This window comes from Mus musculus, chromosome 5 (genome assembly GCF_000001635.26).
Source record: "Mus musculus strain C57BL/6J chromosome 5, GRCm38.p6 C57BL/6J".
NCBI classification, from domain to species: Eukaryota; Metazoa; Chordata; class Mammalia; order Rodentia; family Muridae; genus Mus; species Mus musculus.
The window spans coordinates 150,757,541-150,778,525 of NC_000071.6; the positions used below are offsets into that span (position 1 = coordinate 150,757,541).

At 37.8% G+C, this 20,985-nt stretch overlaps 1 protein-coding gene across 7 annotated transcripts in view; it reads left to right on the forward strand.

The window, feature by feature from the left end:
* Positions 1 to 20,985, forward strand: part of Pds5b (PDS5 cohesin associated factor B) — a 136,957-nt gene that overhangs the window by 83,828 nt on the left and 32,144 nt on the right. For all 7 annotated transcript variants that reach the window (XM_006504901.2, XM_006504903.2, XM_006504904.2 and 4 more), the window contains 6 exons: positions 1,132 to 1,271; positions 3,479 to 3,594; positions 7,361 to 7,466; positions 12,247 to 12,407; positions 17,855 to 17,978; positions 20,613 to 20,771. In XM_006504901.2, coding sequence (XP_006504964.1) covers positions 1,132 to 1,271; positions 3,479 to 3,594; positions 7,361 to 7,466; positions 12,247 to 12,407; positions 17,855 to 17,978; positions 20,613 to 20,771 — 806 coding nt within the window. The remainder of the gene's footprint in view (positions 1 to 1,131; positions 1,272 to 3,478; positions 3,595 to 7,360; positions 7,467 to 12,246; positions 12,408 to 17,854; positions 17,979 to 20,612; positions 20,772 to 20,985) is intronic.

Genomic DNA, 20,985 nt, shown 5'->3' on the forward strand with positions numbered 1-20,985 from the left:
ACCTATCCCAGTAAAGGGGCTCTTACATTATTTATAGACACTATTAAGTCCTCAATACTGTTAAAGTCCAGTGAATTATTAGTAATCTTTGGAACATAATTTACAAAGTTATACATTAGAACTTTTTAACAGCTTGTTCCCAATAATTTTCTGCTTATATTTTATTTTTTAAAAATTATTCTACAGATACTCATCTTTTATAAGTCATCGTGTTTATTTTTGAGACAGACTCTAGCCATATAGTCCTGGTCACTTTATAGACCAGGCTGGCCTTGAACTCAGAGATTCACCTGCCACTGGCTTCCAAATGTAGGCCACCAAACTAGGCCTCTTTTATTCTAGTTTTTTTTTTTCTCTTGTATATAGAGACATGAAAGGGCCATATAGCAAATATTGTGTATGATTAGTACAGGACAGTATTCTTACTACAGGCAGTGATCATTTTTGCTGAGACTTAAGGACTTCTCAGACTTAAGGATTTTAGAGACTTGTAAATTTTCTGTGTTCTGTGTTACATTTAAGAAAGGTATAATTTCTTTTATTAGTTATGTTAGTCTAGTTTTTTTCTGAGCAGTTTAATTGCCAGGAAAACCAGAACCCGTTAAGATGACCATTTTCTTAGCTCCTCTAAGAGCTGTGATGCACACAATAGAGGAGTGCTGTGGTGAATTCTGCAGAATGATGCTTTCTTGCAAATAGTGACTTACGTAGCAGTCACCAGGGATGACATGCTCCATGACGCTCAGCACTACATGCTGCATGTCCCTGTAGATAATCTGCGGATTGTTTTAACAGTGCACAAGGAGACATAGGGGAATGTGACAAGCTGACTCTCCTAGGGACTTTTGTAGCAAAGTGCGAGGAACATCTAAGGAACAGGATGGCATGGCTTTCAGATGCTGTCAGGAGCTCTTTAGAAAGGCTCCACTTTTCCTGTAGCCATCTCTTAACCCTGATGCTTTTTCCTATTTTGTCTGAAGCAGATTTTCTTACAGAAAGTATTGATGGTGATTCACAATTCGTTAAACTAAGAGCAATTTGTAGATAAGGTTTATTAATTAGAAATGCAAAATAGGATGTATTTTTTTTTTTATCAGTTTGAGAAATTATGAAACTTTATTTTATTTTAAGGAAATTTGCCAGATCCTGGTAAGGCCCAAGACTTCATGAAGAAGTTCACACAAGTGTTGGAAGATGATGAGAAAATACGGAAACAGCTGGAAGCCCTTGTTAGTCCCACATGTTCCTGCAAGCAGGCTGAAGGCTGTGTGGTAAGGGAACAGCAGGGAGAGACCGTGTGTGGACACCCATGTGTGGACATGCATAGAACTCTTTCAGCACATCTACCTCATTGTTATGTTATTTCAATTTACAAAATGTTAAATAAATAACAATTCAGATAAATTATAATTTGTCTGCAAAAAGAGTTGCCAAGAATAGTGTATTTCCTTTCAAAATGAAATTATCCTATGTGAAGAATTTTACACATTCCATTTCCATTCATTTTTTATAGTGTTCTATTTCATAGCATGCCATTCATCTGTGCTTTGTAGCGTGGTGAGTACTAACTTTCCCAGGTCACTTTCACACTCCCCCCTCTCGTCTTTCTTTGGAGTGGGGTCTGTCTGCCCACTCTGGGCTTGAGCAAACTCCTGGTGGAGCCTCCTCTGGGACTGACGTGATAGTTCCATAGCCATGCTTCTGACTCTGCTTCTGACTCTGCTTCTGACTCTGCTTCTGACTCTGCTTCTGACTCTGCTTCTGACTCTGCTTCTGACTCTGCTCCTGACTCTGCTTCTGACTCTGCTTCTGACTCTGCTCCTGACTCTGCTCCTGACTCTGCTTCTGACTCTGCTTCTGACTCTGCTTCTGACTCTGCTCCTGACTCTGCTCCTGACTCTGCTTCTGACTCTGCTCCTGACTCTGCTTCTGACTCTGCTCCTGACTGCTTCTGACTCTGCTCTGCAGCACTTTCATAACTGAGTCTTTTCACAGGCTCTTGATTTCTGCAGATTATTATATTAATTACTTGGGGGTAATGGTGCATTTTTACTGCCTTTAACATGTGTTTCTCAATCATAATCCTGTCCACTGATTGTTAAAAACAAAACCCAAGTGAAAACAAACAAAACATAGTTCGATGTGGATTATGTTATTAGTTACTTACTTACTTCCTGACCACTTTTTGCCGTAAGTTTTTTTTTAATCATTTATATGTCTCTTGTGAGTTGAATGTTTAAAATCTTTGCCTATTTTTATAGAATAATTGTTTTCATTTGCAGCTAGTTGGTTTGTAACATGCCATGTTAAGTGGCAATTAATTTTTTGTCAGCTTTCATTTGTATGTGATGTCCTTTTTTTATATCATGATTTCAATTCTTACCTAGCTATTGATAAAATATTTGCCTCTTGGTTATTGCTTTGGGTGCCTTTATCATAAAATTCCATTCCATTGCAAGTTGCAATGGTCAGTGTTAATTATCAGCTTGATCTGTAAGGTAGATTCTGAACACGTCTGTGAGGAGTTATCTGATTAGATTAATTGAGGTAGGAAGACCTACTCACTGTGGGCAGCACCATTCCCTAGTCAGGGCATCCTGAGCTGTATGTATATGGAGACAGAACTGAGCTACTGTGCATGCATTCATTGTTCTCAGTTCCTGGTTATGGTGTGATATGACTAGCTCTCTCAAGCTCAGCTGTGTCCTCTCTGATGTGATGGACTATATAACTTGGGAACTGTTAGCCCAAATATATCTCCCTCCCTTAGTTGCTCTTGTCAGGGTATTTTATAACTACAACAGGAAAAGACACTAAGATTATTAGAAATATTTATGTTAGGTCTCTCTCCCTCCCTCCCTCCCTTTCTCTCTTTCTTTCTCTCTTTCTTTCTCTCTTTCTTTCTTTCTTTCTTTCTTTCTTTCTTTCTTTCTTTCTTCCTTCCTTCCTTCCTTCCTTCCTTCCTTCCTTCCTTCCTTTCTTTCTGCTCATCTATCTCCTGAGATACATTTTAGAAAAAAGATGATTCTTGGTTCTTTCCCAGGGAAGCTGAATGAGAATCTTCAGAATGAAGTCTAAGAATTTAGTTTCTTAACAGTTCTCTTTGGTAATATTGCTAGCTGAAGTTTGTCTTTTCGATTCTGGTTTTACTCTTACATTGGTATTCTTTTGAATTATTTTTTGATGTATGACATGACATCAGAGTCTAACCTTGCTTTTACTCAAAATAGTCATTCAGATTCATTTTCTATATTGCATAATGTGCATCTTATTTTCTTGGAATATTAATAATGATGTACATCTTATTTACTTGGAATGGACTCAATTCTTAATCTAGTTGTTGTTTTTGTTTTTTAAACTTAGCTATAGAGTTGTATTTTTCAGCATTAGAATTACAGAATATTATGGGTTCTTAACATTTTAAGATAATGATATGTTTAAATATATTTTTATAATAATTTACAAATCTACATTTCAGCGTGAAATAACTAAGAAGTTGGGCAACCCTAAGCAGCCTACAAACCCTTTCTTGGAAATGATCAAGTTTCTCTTGGAGAGGATAGCTCCTGTACACATAGACACTGAATCCATCAGGTATCTGTACTTCAGAATATTAAACTTCCTCAGTGTTTCCCAGTCATGCACAATCACAAGTCACCAAGTCAGCTGCTTATCTGTATTTATATGTGCAGTCATCTAGACTCTATATTTGTGTGTGTAACTTGTATTCATTCCTATTCAGTTGGCTAGCTTTTCTTCTTTCTCACTTTACTTTCACTTTATTACTTCAGAGAGTCCAAAAGGCTATCTCTGCATGGTACTATTTTATCTAGGAAGGAAGCATAGCTAAGAGTTTGCTTTTATTCAAATGGGAGAAAGAATATCATAGGCATTGAAATTATAAGTCAGAGTAACTATATAGAGATACTGTTACATTATAGTATAAAGAGGTGTGAGTGCTGTGTGCCCAGGATTAGATGTGGACTGCTATTAACACTGAGTGCTGTGTGCCCGGGATTAGATGTGAACTGCTATTAACACTGAGCTTTGGGCTCTGGTTTACTCTTTTATCCTTTTGGAACCATGGATTGTTGTTGTGTCTCTGAATAGATGCTAGTAGGATGGGAGAGAAAGAACATACTTGAGGAAAGTGTAGAAAGAGTGCCCTGGAAGGAGTTGGAATACAAGGTTTCAAGTCCACATAATGAATCCTGATTTCTTGAAGAGAATAAAAAGGGTCTTCTCTACTCCCCCAACCCCTTTTAGAAGTAAATAACATGTAATTAGTATTTGGACATGGCAAGACATTTTTTACTTTTCCCCTTCCTTTCATTTCTCCCCTTTCTGGATGTCTTGCATACCCCAGTTGTCCTTGGACTCACCATGCACGTGGCTGAGGATGACCTTGAATGTCTCATCCTCCTGCTTTTATCCTCCAGCTGCTGGGATTATTGGAATAAGCCACCACCACACCTGGCTAGATCCTTTTGGTTTTTTTTATCAAGTAACATTGAGTTTGAAATGAAATTATGAGAATTGACTGCTATTCTGAAATTGAATAGAAAATGAAAAATAACATGGACAGATATGGAAGCCTTTTTATATTATGGAAATTAGAAAAGTGTAAAAGCTCAGGTTGTTTCAGGTTTCTGAAACTTAAAAACAGTGAACGTTTTTTACAAGTGAGGTACATGCTGTGAGCTGACAGACTGAGGACCGAGCAGCCCTTTGGTTTCAGGAATGAGAATTGCCCTACAGGTTCAGTACAATGGCAGGTGTTAAATTAGACTCAGGAAGTGGCTGCAGAGCCTTCAGAGAGATGCTATGCTAGGCCCTCAGGCAGGCTGTCTGTCTGGACAGTGTCTTTAGATCTCTGCATTTTATAGGTGGGTGAATGGTGATACCTTTAAGGTTTTTCTTTTTTCTTTTTTTAATTATAACTGATAGATATTTAAATAAGAAAAGAAATTCACCAAACATTTTTTGGCTAATTGTATTTCTTTGGGGGAATTCTTTTATTTTTCTATGGATACCTCAGAGCAACATTTTTGGTTTTTTGTTAATTGATTACAAGAATGATAAGGCTGGGGCTGATGAGATGGCTCAGCAAGTAAGAGCACTGACTGCTTTTCTAAAGGTCCTGAGTTCAAATCCCAGCAACCACATGGTAGCTCATAACCACCTGTAATGAGATCTGACGCTGTCTTCTGGTTGGCCTGAAGGCAGCTACAGTGTACTTACGTATAATAATAAATAGATCTTTGGGTCGGAGCAAGCAGGGACTGAGTGGGCGGGGTCGACTGGAGCAAGCAGAGGTCCTAAAATTCAGTTCCTAACAACCACATGAAGACTCTCAGCCATATGTACAGCTACAGTGTACACACATACATAAAATAAATAGATAAATCTTTTAAAAAGATAAGGCTCTGATCCCAATGTTTTATTCTAAGTCTATTAATAAATAGTAAATTATGTAAGTATTTTTGGTTTTTTATCTCTTTTGGACTTTAGTATATTAAGTAATTTTGTTTTCTACATTTTCATCTGTAATTGATCTGTAGTTTAATGGAGGCATCAGGATTCTTATGTTCTTATTGTACATGATAGTTGGTTGAATTAATCATTTATTGAAAAAGTTGAACAGTTTTTTGAAGTGTTTCCTCATTGTTGGGCAAATTGTTGTGTTTTGCATGGACCCATGTTGGTTTTCCTGAGCTCTTCCTGGCAGATGTGTCTCAACCGAGGAAGCCTTTGGCTCCTCCCCATGCTGACTGGCCACAGGCGAGCATTGGTCTTCCAGGTGGACAGGAGTGTTCGTGGGTTCAGACTTTCTCTTCTCCAAGGACACGAGGATTTTGTCAGCAACCTGTATTCCTAGATATCTTCTATATTTTGGCTTCTCAGTATAAATACCCTCTGTGCTTTTTAGCTGATTTTTGCTGATAGAAAAAAAAATCACTTATTCTGAGAGCTTTGTTTGTATTACCTCACTCGTTTATTTTTTTATTTTTGGTTAATTTCTGAGGTTAACATACAGCATGTGTTTCTTTACATACAATCTACTTGTCATTTGTTCCACACTGAATACTGAAGCAGATTTAAAAGTAGTTTGCCAGTTGTTTGTTTTTCTGGCTAATGCTTCTCTTGAGGGTGTGTGTATGATTAGTTCATGTTCCTTTGTCCATTTTCTGTCTGTCATTCTGTCTCTGACTTTCTTTTTAGATGATACTGTTAATGTGTGTGTGTTTACTTTCTTGTGGCCTTTCTACCATTATTATGGAAGAAAACAATAGTTAAATTTTTAAATTTTCTTACTTTATAGAAGAATCGTGGTACTGTTGGCAATATGATTAAGGTTGGAGATTTTTATTTGGGTAGTTGAAGGTATGAAACAAGGGAAAAGTCACTTTATGGAAACTTAAAAGGGAAGACTTAGGAAAACGGTACATAAGTGAAAATACTTGAGAGAAACTTTTTTAGTGTGGATATGATTGTACATGTGTATTGTGTAAAGTGGTGCATATGCAGAGATCTCTGTGTGGAGGTCAGGGCCACTTACAGGTTTGGGTCTTTCCTACCTTGTGTGTCCTGTGAATCATGCCCAAGTAGCCAGGCTGTGTGGCAAGGGCTGGTAAACTCTGAACCATCTTACCTTGCCAGCTAATAATAGACTTTGTATGTAAGAAAACTTTAAATTCTTGTTAGAGAGACAGATATACTTTATTCCATTGTTTGATACTAAATTTGAGCATAAATTATTTTTGAAGAAACAACTCTACTAAATATTTTAAGGAACATTGCACAAACTTTTATTTTGGTATGTTTTATATCTGTACTATTTCTTTGTTACTTGATTCTTGTAAAAAGAACAACTGTGCATTGGTGTGAATGATTGCTTTAAGTCAGTGTCAGAGCATTACTAATGTTTGTTTACAGCAAGATCAGCCTGTTTCTAAAGGTGAAAAACATTGCTAGTTTTCTCATGGTCTCTTTTACAAGGTTTTGCTGTATCTGTTACAGTTTTAGCAGCAGGTCTGTGGTTTCTGACTCTTAGATCTTTGTCTGACACAGAGTGTTATGTAGTAAATAGTTTTAGAATGCTAGACCTTCCACAGAAAAGGCACTAGTAAAGGTACAGAAGGCATTCAGAAGAGCACACCTAGTTTCATTTGAATGGGTAAAGGAAGAGAACATACTTAGAAAAGATACTTCGCTGTAATTTGTTGTATAATAATACTTGGAAAACAACCATTCAGAAATAGTGTGCACTGTGTAGCTATTTAGTATTTAGGTGCTTTTCTCAGATACTGCTAACGTATTGTAGTTGGAAGAATACCACTTCTGTTTTCTTATCCTCTAGTGCTCTTATCAAGCAAGTGAATAAATCAATAGATGGAACAGCAGATGATGAGGATGAGGGTGTTCCAACTGATCAAGCTATCAGGGCAGGCCTTGAGCTGCTGAAGGTAAGTACTTGTCTAAACTTAAGTGTCTGAGTAGACAACCAGGTTTTTGTGTTTGTTTTTAAAGGCCTCACTGTAGCCCTGACTGGTCTGAAACTTGGTATGTAGGTACAGATCTGCTAGACTTGCTTTCCACATTCTGACACTGGGGGCTTACACCACTTACTCCTAAGATTTGCTTCTCAAAGTTGTGTAACCTAATGAGAAGGTGTCTTAGTTTAAAAAAAGTAATCAAATGGAAATTTCTTCATGTTTCAGTTTTAAGTTCTGTTATCAAACTTAATAGTAGTTTAGAGGGCTACGCTGAGGACTCATTAGTGACGATAGAGGGTGCTGTTCAGAGTGAGCCTTTTGATGACTGCATGTCACCACATTGTTGACAACCTAACAGTATTAACAGAGTATTTAGAAGCCTTTCATTCATAAACACCACTTTTAGAATTTCATTTTAATTAGTTTTATTTAGTTTACAGCCACGCTGATTGTTTGTTTTTGTTGTTAAAGATAAATATTTCTTAGTGACAAATTTTTTAAATGAGTGTTGGTTTTCAGCTGTTATTAATATGGGCTGAGAGATTGGGACATCGGTTGCCTCTGAAGACTTCTTCCTGTGTAATAGAGGCACTGACAGTGTCTCATAGAGGAGTACAGCATCTCACACAGAATCTCTTAGTTCATGCCCGCTCCTAGCCAAATAGTAAATGTGAAACAGTGACTGCTGCACTTTGACATATCATAGCATTGCTGCTCTCTTACTGTTGGCTATGTAGAGTTTTCAAGTTTTATTCATATAAATAGTACTAAAATAACATTTGTGTGTAATGTCTTTTTCAAGCCAGAGTGTCATTACTGGATCCAAGAGAACAAGGACCTTTGAATTTTGTAGACACATTTTTAAAAAATATAAATTGTATGTTCATTATAAAGAAATTGTATATAAAAACTCTCTTTTCATATCATTTTACAGAGAAATTTTTCCTATATGCCATCCTCAGTATGGGAAAGTACCAATCTCTTTAATGTTTACAAATGTAATGTGCTAATCTGCTAAGTACAAACAGTATTGTAATCTCTACAGTATTGTGATCAACCTTCTATACGTTAGTAATTTCTCATTCCGTTAATTTTTTATTGTTTGTATACCGTCTGATAACTCAGTCTTTTCTTTAAAATTGTGATTTGAGTGAACTTTTAATTTTCTTTGCTTTTTAGTAGGAAATATTTGATGAATAAAGATTATTATACTTAGGTTATAAACCGTGGTATCACAGTTAATACTACTGACAAGTAAGTAGAATGTTATTTGGTCAGGTTTTGTCAATTTGACAAGGTACCTGAAAAAGCAAGAGAAGAAGGACTTATCCTGGCTCATGATTCTCAGACTGTTGTCCAGAGTCACTTGGTTCCATTTGTTTCTGGGCCTGAGCTGAGGCAGGATTGTCATGGCAGGGGGTGTGCTATAGACTAGAGATGGTTACTTTGTAGCAGTTGAGAAGAACAGAGAAAAGAAGGGCCCAGGGTTTCTTCCCGTGCATACTCTTTCCACAGATATATACCCTTCCAAGGCAACACTTAGCTGTGAATTCATAAGTCCTTTGGGGAGGTTAGAATCTTCATAATCTAATTAGTCTTCATACGCCAATCATCTTGTGTCCAGAGAGGAGCCTCTGGGGGACGGACACACTTTTAGATTGAGCTATATAGTCTTTTACCTTGGCATCTAAAGCCTGTGCTCATTTCATGTTGTAAAACATGTTTAACATTTCATTTCTATTGTTTTCAAACAATTAAACTTAAAAATCTTTGAGAATCAAAGAACATCTTTTCTGAGAGTACTTGTGAAAAGTCAAAAAACATATTACATGCTTTTGATGTGTACAAGGTACACCTGTCCCAAAATGGAGGAATGGGTGCATAGAAAAGAGGGGTGGGACTGAAGCAAGGTCAGATTCGAGCAAGGGAAGCATTGGATCCTGTAACTCTGCCCTTATACCATTTCTTCCATAGGACTTAAAATTATTCTTATGGGCTGGTTCTGTGCACTGCCTAAAATTTTTCTTAGCAGACATTTTGTAGACTGGCATCTCCACCTTTCTATGGTCTTTAATACACTAGAACCCCGAGTTCACTCCTAGAATTGCACATCACTCTGTCGGGGCTGTCAACAGGGAATCTGATCCTGATTTGAAATCTGAATGGAAATTTCTATGACTCACACAGTTGCAGTTTGCACGTCTGAAAAGCTAGCATTAGATGGAAGATGCCAAAGTTTGTCACCAAATCAAGCAGGCACTGGACACACTTGACTGTGGCTGCATCAGTCGTGATGGGAAGTGATTTCTTATCTGAGTAGGACGTACTAGAACACTCTTGCTAAAGCCTTTCAGGTGGTTTTATATTCTTATATTCTTGAGTCTGTGCCCTCAAGGCATCATTCCTACTGTCCTGAAGCAGAGTATTTGGCTTCTTTTTGCTGATCTCTTCAGTAACCACTAATTCTTTAACCCAACTTTCTTTATAGGTAAACTGCAGATTTTACATTAGTTTTTGTCTTTTTGTTCCTTATTCTTCATGTAATACTAACAGCAACCAGTAATCTTCATGCTATATTCCAAATACCAAAGTATCTTGACATTTTCCATACCAATTCTCTACCATCACTTTTAAATATAGCCTCATGCACATTCTCAGGGCACCAACAAAACAGAGACAAGCTGCTAGACTTTACACAGTTGCCTTTCTGTAGGGCAGTTCCCAGTAGAACCTGTTACTGTCAGCCTTCTGGGTTTTATCCCCCCCATCCACACCCCCCAAGCTCCCACTGGAATCACATAGTAAACTCCAGCCAGAGAAGGCACTCGAGCCTTTTTCTAGCTGTCTTTCCCAGTTCCTCTATAAACCAGCTTCAAAGGCTTCTAAGTTACCTGATCAGAAGTTGTCATGGTGCCAGTTTTCAGTACCCGTTTTCTGTTTTAGGCAATCTGTCACATACCCATGATAAAATACCTGAGAAAAACCAAGGACTTACTTGGCTCATAGATGTAGAGATTATACCCCATGGTCACTTATCTTTATCATCTACCCATGATGAGGCAGAAATATCACAGAAGGCATACACAGTAGACTATAGCTGACTATCTTATGGCAGCCAGAGTAAAAGAGTTATGTCCTTCAAAGGCATGCCCCCAGTTACCTACATTTTATATTCAAACCATATGAAACTATAAACTACGTTTACTCAGATTATATTGAATATTCAGAATGCTTTATTAGTTTCCTGAGTGATTTTTATCTTTGCCATCACATCTATCATGTATTTCCCTGAAATCTGTATTTATTTTATTGAATGTTTCGCTTTCTTATTTGCATCTTTATTAATAGTGTTATTTATTCGGATTATTTACAAATCTTTGAAATAAGACTATAATGTAGTATTTTTATGCTGTTTGGTATGCTTGCATTTTGTATTTAGATTCCATTATCCTACACTTTGAATCCTGTCATGGGGCTTAGGCTCAGTGGGTGGCGAGCTTGCTTCACAAGCATGAGGACTAGAGTTAGGATCCCAGGGTAAAAGACAGAGCAGGCCGCTCCCGGGGACTTATGTGCCAGCCTCAGAGTTTCAGATTCAATGGAAAGACAGAAGGTGAAGAGTTACAGAGAAAGATACCACCACATGCTCACAGACAGATGAGCACACTCATATATTTTACACACACTCACACACACACTCACTCACTCACACGACCAAAGGGTTTTTTGTTTGTTTGTTAATTTAAGTATGACCTATTATTGTGAAAGAATATATCAAGAAATGTTTGGTGTGATTTTCTCCTACTAGATACGTGTTTTTCTTGGGATTACTAATTTTCTACTACCTGTTTTTTGTTTGCTTTTTGAGTCTGGGTCTTACTGTGTAGACCAGGCCTGCTTCAGACTCATAGAGATCTACCTGTCTCCTAAGTGCTGGGATCAGAGGTGTGCCCCACTAGACCCAGCTGTATTGCAGCTTTTTTGTTAGCGTTGTTTTTGTTTTGTTTTTGAGATGGTCTTATGTAGCTTAGGTTGGCCTTGCATTGTAGGTAGTTGAGGATAACTTTGACTTCCTAATCCTCGTGTGTCTATTCCTTGATGATGGGATTATAAGAATGCACCACCAAAATTAGTTCTGTGCAATGTGGGGATTAAATACAGGGCCGTGTCTGTGTGTATGTTAGGAATGCGTTCTCCTAAGCTAGCTACATGACCATTGCTTTGTGAAAGTCAGCTATGATCTGAGTCAAGGTTCTTCAAAATGCTGACCTTCTTGTTGCTTTCTTGATGACTTCTTTTACTGCTTTTACCGTGTTGATTTGGTAATTGTACCTTTTATACATTTCCTAATTTATATTTTTTGAAAAAGTTAACCTAGTCTCTTCTAATGGTTATTTGGGGGGGAGGATTAATATTTTGTTAAACTTCCTGTGTGTGTCCCCTTTTCTCCTACCGTTAAAAAAAAATCATCAAAGTCTAAATTATTTTGACTAGAAATATATTTAACCTTCCATACAGGAACATAGCATAGTTAACCCTAAATTGATTTTTGACTAGTACTGTTTCTAGTATGTTCTTTACATGTGCATTGTAAACGTGAAAAGATTTTTTTTTTTCCCAAGACAGGGTTTCTCTGTATATCCCCAGCTGTCCTGGAACTCACTTTGTAGACCAGACTGGCCTCGAACTCAGAAATCCACCTGCCTCTACATGAAAAGATTTTACAGGCAGTGTTTGTAACCCTTTGTAGGTGCTGTCTTTTACGCACCCTATCTCCTTTCACTCTGCTGAGACGTTTGAGTCCCTTCTGGCTTGTCTGAAGATGGATGATGAGAAGGTGGCAGAAGCTGCACTACAAATTTTCAAAAACACAGGAAGCAAAATTGAAGAGGATTTCCCTCACATCAGATCGTGAGTTTGGCTTTTATGATAAATATTTTGGATATACTGTTTCTAGAGAATTTTTTGTTAATTATTTATGATTGAGTAGACTTTCCTTTCTTGTGAGAAAATATTGGTTGGTGTTTTAGGTTTATAAGATAGAAGACAAGCATGATACATCTCATAGGTTGGTGTTTTAGGTTTATAAGAAGACAAGCATGGTACATCTTTCTGATGCTTTGGTGTTGGCTGAAAAACTTAAAGGCCATTTTATGATAAAGTAGTTCCTGGTGTACAATAGCACAGGATGGACAGTACACATGGATTTAAGACACACTGAGAAATGACAGAGGTGTTAATTTAGTTGTGTGTGTGCGTGCGTGTGTGTGTGTCCACGTACGTGTGCTCTTTCGAACACATCTGTGCAACTTACCTGTGCAAGTAAGTCACAGTACAGCTCTCAGTAGAGTTGCTGTCTTTTCCTTGTGGGTTCCGTGAGAATTGAACTCAGGTCATCTCATGTGCACATTAAGTGCTTTTATCTACTGAGTAAAATAAGTAAATCAAAAAGCAAACACCTATTGGAATTTTATACTAGTCTGTTTGTAAAGAATAAGAAACATAATTGTTTAGAACTTTTTGTTAACTTTTAAGTGGGCTCAGGGTATATATTTTTTTAATGGGATGATACTCTTGCTATCCAAATCAGAGCAGAGAGCAGAGTAGCTGGACACATGGACTGTGTCTAACTATATACTATTTTGTATGTTCATCTGACAGAATATCTCGGTTAAACTTTCCGCACTACCCAACAGAATGTTATTTAGTCTAAGTGAGAAATCTGACATTCAGACAAGCAAATGGTTCTAAGTCATAGCTAGCAAGAGGTGAATCTGTGATTTGAATTTAGACTTAATTATAATATCTATGGAACTATATCCCTTTAGGCAAAGTTTCTATTTTTTTCCTTGTTTCTTTTCCTTATTGAGTTTTGTAGTTAGTATACAAGATAATGGACCTCACTACACACTTACACACACATATACCTATGTGTATGATATATATGTGTCTCATGCCCCTTCCATAACATATAATTACATTTTTGTGTGTGTGCATGGAGTTCTGGTTGGACATCTTGGCTATTGTGCTGCAGTAACATGGATTTGCAAATACTTGGAGATACTTAGGACTCCTGCTGGTATATATCCAGGATTGGTACAACAGGACCACTTAGGTTTTTTGTTTTTTGTTTTAATTTAATTTCATTCTGTTGTTTTGAGGAAACTGCTTACTGATTCTTGTAGCAGCCCTTCCAGTCCCCATGGCCACCAGCCCTGTGTAAGGTTCTGTTTCTCAGCTGCCCTTGACAGCACTAGTTTCTTGCATTTACTTTGCATTTTTCTGATGGCTAAGGAAGTTGAGCACTTTTCTAAGTGTTTGTCTTATTTTGGTAAATGTCTATTCCATTAATTTGTCCATTACTGATTGATTTGGGGTGTGTGGATTTTGGTTTTTTTTTTGTTTTTTTTTTTTTTTGGTGTTTTCAGTTTGGGATACTTTATAACTTCAAGATCCTAATTTCCTGTCAGATACAGACAGGGCTGTTAAGACTTTCTACCCTGAACACTGTCACTGTCACTGTTGTTGTTGTTGTGCACCAGGTTCTGAATTTTGTGTAGTCCCATTTGTTGATTCTTGGGATTATTTCCTGAGCTACTGCTGTTATTTTCAGAAATTCCTGGCCCATGCCTCTATCCTGAAGCTTCCTTCCCTCTAGAATTTCTAGAGTCTTACTTTAAGGTCTGATCCACTTTTATTCAGAGTGAGACTTTATTTCCAAATGCTGAGGAAGGAGATCCAGTTTGTCCCGTGCCATTTGTTGCAGAGGCTGACTGACCCTTTCTCAGTGGATGCCTTTGTCACCGTCAAGCTTTAGGGCCTGTGATTGTCTCTGTAAACACTCTGTGACTAAGTTTGGCTTCACATTTGCTTTATTAATTATCTGCGTAGTGGTGCCAGCCTGGTTGTAACGTCTTCCATTTGTTTGGTAAATGACTTTGACTCTCGAGTCTCTGAGTGTCGCTGAAGCATGTTACCCAGGAGATAGCTGGGTCTTGTTTATTATCTATTAGCTAGTCTATGTCTTTTAATTGGAGAGATAACAAAATTTGCATTTGGTGAGTGAGAGAGGTTTGCTAATTCCTAAAAACTTTTGGTTATTTTTCTAGTTTGTTGGATTATTGTGTATTGCTTTATCTCTTCCCAGCTAGTAGTGGTGGTTTTGAGGGCTTACATTTTGAGTGTGATAGATTTCTTCCCAGGTCTTCTCTCTTCACTCTCTTCATCTTTTCCTCACATGAAACTGGTATCCTCTGCTCTCTTGATCTCTTTCCTGTGCATGGTGTTCCTCTAGGTGTTCTTTTTCTTTTTCCTTTTTTTGCAGTGTTAATGTGATTTTTCCTTGGAACATGAACATTTGTGTATTTACCTCAGATAGGGCATTGGTGATGGGAGCTGGGGGAGAGTTCAACCTGGTAAGCCATTGGTTTATCTGTAACCCAGTGGGTGAGAGGTTATTTGCAGGAGCTCCACTGAGTCAAAGGCAGTTGATTCACAAAGCAGCGTGGGAGACCGCGTATAAGCTTACAGGCCGGGCGCTTCCTGCTCCACTGGGGGACTTCCCCTGCAGGGTCCTCTGCTTTTACAGCCTTGTGCAGGGAGGGAGGGCTCTCAGGATTGTAAATCTTCAGATTGATGGAGCCTGGGAAAGTTGATTAGCATCTTGATCCTTATAAGTTCCCTAAGTCATAGGAGCCCCCAGTCTCCTTTTCTCTGCAGGAGAGAAGCATTCAGTTCTGTGAAAATAGCAACACTACAGCTGGGTGGTGACAGTGTTGCTTTACTTCATGCTGGTTTTGGAATGTAATTATGTCCTGGTCATTTTGAAAGATTACTTTGCTGGATCTAGAAATCTGGTTAGCAGTAAAATGTATGCTTTCCTGACTGTTAGGGATTTCTTGGGGGCAGTTTGGTGTTTGCTCTTGTGGGTTGGTGTTTGTCTCCTGTAACAGTAAATAACAATCTTGTTTTACACTGCCTGCGTTGATTTGCCATTATAAATACCTCTTTGTTCTGGCATGCTCATTTTGTTAGGTTTGGGAAGTTTTCTACAATTTTATTGAATAGATTCTCTAGGCCTTTACATTTCATTAACCTCTCCTGCATGGATTCTTAAGTTTGGCATCTTGATTCATAGCTCCATGTTCTTGGAAGTTGTTATTAGATTTCACAGTGGGACAAATGGCTGAGGTGCTCATTAACATATCAAAGTGGACCTGACCCCTAGGTTCTCCTTGCATCCCTCATTCCTTACCTGTTACAGTCCTCCTGGCTGCCACAGCCCTCCCTCTACCATGAACTCTCCAGCCTTGGGAGCTAGGCTGCTCTTTCCTGTATAACCCAACCTTTTGGATTACTGGACCTCTTTGTACCTCTGGCCTCCTGGCTGCTGCACCTTCTTTTGCTCTTTCCCCTCTCCTTTCTCTTGCCCCCTCTTCACATGGCCCACCTCAGTCTGGTCATGTTCCCTCTGCACTCTCCCAGACATCCTGCCTCTGTTTATGCTCTCCCACATACCTATAATAAACTATCTTATCTCCTCCACCATACCTAGGAACAGTCATGTTCTTTCCTTTTTATTTCTTTTTTTATTCAGTTGTCAGGATCATTTATTTACTTTCTCTCCTTTCAGTGTTTGAATGTAGTTTTTCCTGTCCTAGTAACTGGCTCTCTTGAAGTTCTGTGATCTCTGTGGTCTAGTCTAGTGTGATTTTTTTTTTCTGTTGGGCTTTTTTATTTGATTCCTGAGCTTTTTGTTTCCTCTATTTCTAAGCCTTCCCCTCCTGCCCAGTTTCCCTTCTGACTTTCTCTTCACTTTTCACCTGTGCTGCTGGCTCTCTGTTCCAGGCCCTGCACGGATTGATTATTATATTCTCCAGCTTCTAGCCTCTTTGAAATTATTGATAACTTCTACAAATAAACTTAGAAAATCTTTTCGTCTTAGTATCCTTGAATTCAGTGGTGGGATTATTTGAGGACTCTTCTTATGCTGTGTGTGTGTGTCTGTTTGTGTGTATTTCTGAGTTATAATTGACACGTCTGTTGTTTTAGCTCTCTTGTAATCTGGAGATCCACTTAGTGAGCAGTTTTTTCTTGAAAGCTCACTCCCTAAAGAGTACAAAGCAAACTGCTGTTACAGCAACTACACCAAACTAAAAAAGACAGAAAGATTTTTAAATGATTTACCATCAGTAACATAAAATTGAAAATGGCACGTGATATAAAATGTGCAATGGGTTAAAATCATTTAAGCAAACATAGATTAGCAAATGGTTTGGTTTAAGAAAGCAGCCAGGGAGGGAGAGATGAGAACAGAAATAGAGGTAACTGAAAGAAAAAAAGCCAAACATGGTGATACCTGCCTGTCATCATAGCACTTGGGAGGCAGAAGCCAGTGGTTTGAAGTTAGTCTGGCCTACCCTAGCAAGCTCCTGGACATTCAGGGCTATATAGGAAGGATCCTGTCTGCACAGGTTCAAGCCTGATGGGGTCCTACCCCTAACCAAGAAGCTATCTGTAATTGATAAGTGTTGTTTGTGAAGAAAAAAATGTTTCTCCAGTGGAGTATCACTGGTTCTATTAACTTCACTGTAGGCCTCATGCCCAGGAGAAGTTGGCCAAGACAAAATGAATTCATTGGTAATTTTGTAAACTTTTTTTACTTTCATTTTGCTCTGTTTGGGCATTTTTGTCTTATTGATCTTTTGCTTGTGTATTTTGGTTTTTGTGTGTGTGTATGTGTGTTTGTGTTGCTTGTTTTTTGAAGAGAGAGAGAAAAACCATAAAAATTGGGTGGAAAGGACGTGACCAAAATACATGATGTAAACAGAGAAGTAGTGTAGTAACAGTGAAGAGGAAGGCAGAAGATAGTAACAAACAAAAGGAAAGAAGATTTCTCAATAATGAAAACAGCACACATGTTAAGTATAAGAAAGGAAAGAAGTTAAAAAGCTAAAATTTTATTATTAAGAACCCCCTTCGCCCCATGATGGAATGGTCTCTTGAGTAGGTGGCCGTCCCTGCTGTGGCTTCCTGGGTGCAATAGACATGTCTTGTCGAGAAGACGGTATTTGACAGACTCCTCCATCCTCCTTCACTTAGGTCTCTTTGCCCCTCCTCTCTCTGCAGTGCTCACTGAGGCTTGGAGAGGGTGATCACGATGGCCTGTTTAAGGCCTAGCACTCAGCATTCACTAGTTTGATAAATTATGAATTTCTGTAGTAACTGTTCTTCTCTACAAACAGAAGTTTCTCCGACCGTGGTTGAGCCAGTACTAAGTTCAGGACCTAAACATAAATTATTCTTTTATATTTATTGCATTTATTTATTTATTTATTTATTTATTTATTTATTTATAGAGCCTTGCTTCCTGTACTACATCACAAATCCAAAAAAGGACCACCTCGGCAGGCCAAATACGCCATCCATTGTATTCATGCCATATTTTCTAGTAAAGAAACCCAGTTTGCACAGATATTTGAGGTAATGAAAAAAATTGATTTCTTAAAAAATAAATACTGACTTTGCAGAATATTGTCTTTTGGAGATGTATTATATTGTGTACTGTCAAGATGTAAATTGGTAAAATCAGCATCAGTGGTAGTTAAAATAAGAAAACTGGCTTTTCATAGGTTTAAGACTACTTCAGGTTCAGAACTGAACACTGCTTGATGCTGTTTGACACTGTTGGATGTATTAGGTCTTGGATATTTTTCACTGAGTGCTTATTGTATATACTCATAGTCAATGATAGTGTTACTCTGTCAGTTTGTAAGTTTAACAGTTTGAAATTTGAGTGTAATTTAGTCCAATTGGTAATGTAAATAAGTGTAGATTTAATGGCTAAGCTAACTGCTAATATAAAGTGTATATTTTCAATGTTTCATATTATTTTCTCTACATGTTAAATAACTTTCACCTTGAATAGTGTTTATTGTAGCCAACTGTGAGAACAGTCTCTGCATTATAATTAAAATAAGTTAGCAGAAATATCTGTAAAAATTGGTTACAATATTAACCTAATGGAAGTCAAAGCAGTTTGGAGACCACACTAAACCTCCTGCTATAAATATTCTGGCATTTTATCTCTGAGGTACAAACTTTTATGGCTCTTTTATCATACTTTCATGTATCATGTTAAAATATCTAGTAAGTTATACTCTGTATCTTTTGAATAGCATTTTATGTGTCAAATGCTTTATTTGAATTTCTAAGCACTTGGTAATGTCTATTTTTATTTTTAAAGATGATTTTATTAATTAGTAGGATTTTTTTATTGATTAATTTTTTTAATGGTAGACACTTAGAATAATATTGATATAACTTGGCTTTGTAAAGATTTTTTTGCTGTGATATTCTTGTCATAATGTGGAAGGCTTGCTGGCTTTCTGAGAAATTACTTCCTACTAGTTGTTAGCTTTTTTGCAGTTGCTACTATTCCATGATCCGGCCATTTATTTTCTCTTTTTTCAAAAATAATTCTATTAATTTATTGTAGGAAATTGCCAAGCAGTTGTAGTAGTAGTAGTAATTTAAAAAAGAAAAAATATTTATGCAACCTTGTTTTTGTTCATAGTGTGACCTACAGAGTGACATTTAGGTATGAACACAGTGGAAGTACTGAGGGAAGTGACAAGAGATCAGCTCACCTTGCTTTCAGCAAAAGTTCATATTGCTCTAGTCTGTCAGGAAAGCATAGTTTATGCTGTTGTCAAGTTTGTAATAGTTGATGCTTAGTGTTGGACCAAAGACCCCCATATTTACCCTTTTGTGTATGCATTGCTGTGTGCTTCCATTTAGTGTATGTCTTTGTATGTGTGTTTACATGTGTCCTGCTTGTAGAGACAAGAGGTCAACACTGCATGTAGTCCTCCACTGCTTTGCATTACTCTTGAAACAGGATCTCTTGCTGAACTGGAGCCCATTCATTCAGCTAGGCTAGATGGCCAGATAACCCCAGGGCTCCTGTCTCAGCTTCCCCTGCACTGGGGTCAGGATGTGCTCAGCTCTTTTATTTATGTGGTATTGAGGGTTTATACTCAGTCCTTATACTTGTGCCTTAACACTTGCCTGCTGAGCTGCTTTCCAAAGCCATCATTACAATGAATCCGTTACAAGGAAGCTTTGTTCCTGGGTTAGCTAGGTGCCCTCCCCCATCCTAGGCAGTTACTTACTTTCCACAGGCGCTACACTGTCAGGTAGTAATACACTTTTTCAGACATGCTTTATTTTATACACAAGTATGGATATAAAACACATCTTGTGTCTTCCTTCCTTAATGCTAATGATGGCATATTTTAGTCATTTTCTTGATTTCTCTATGTTTAAACTTTAACAGCACTCTTCAGTTAGTATTCTGAGTATGACATTCTTTATTTGTAACAAAATACTTATTAATGGCTTAGTTTCAAATCATATGAAAAATAGTCTTGCTTTGGAATTTAGTACTTGATGCTATAATTTTTCAAGCCACCCAAAATTTAGTTAACTACACATAGGGAAAATAGTTTTGCTATTGCAAATTTAGTTTTGGTGTTTCAGTGTTCAAAAGGCTTAGGGACACACACTGTTCTGATTAGTGGTTCTTTGTGTTCCTACTGGAGCCCCACCCACTGGACCTGAGTCAGGTAAGTGGAGAGAACTATGGAGAGGCATGGTGCTTACTCTGCCCCATTGTTGGCAAGTGTGGCCTACCTCATTTTCATTCCCTCTTCCATGACCAGATCACACATACCCTTCCTCAACTGCAGAGGAAGCTGCAAGGCAGAGTCTTGAGGCTTAGGAAGAGAGTGGAATGGATATTGATGAGTCCTAGCAGCCTTTGACGTTCATACACATAGTCATAAGATACATGCTATATAATAAGATTTATGCTGAAGTGTTTATAAAATGTGAGTTGGGCAAACTGAAAATGCTTAAATTTAATGTCTTCCAAATGTTGGTAAACTGTAGAGTCTACACTCAAGCTTGAGTTGTTACTTACACAGGGTCTACACTTCTGTAGTGTTTAGAATTAGAAGGTGAAATTCATGAGCAGTGTTATTTGTATGTATAGAGAGTTAAAATATATTTCCTTTGCCTCATTTCCAAAATATATTTCCTTTGCCTCATTTCCAGCCTCTGCATAAAAGCCTAGATCCAAGCAACCTGGAGCATCTTATAACCCCTCTGGTCACTATTGGTCATATTGCTCTTCTCGCACCTGATCAGTTCGCTGCTCCTCTGAAGTCTTTGGTGGCAACTTTCATTGTGAAGGACCTCCTCATGAATGACCGGGTAAGTTGCACTTCTACACTTGTTATCACAGTGTTTGTTCTACAGTTTAGATTAAAGAGAGGTGAAATGCCTAGTAACACTCCCACGTGGTTGCTTTCATTTAAGGACATGTGATCTGAAGTAGACCCTTTGGGAGGTAGAAAATAACACCCAATTGAGGCTATTTCAGTTTACATGAAATTAAATTATACAAGAACATGGACTTTTGATTAAG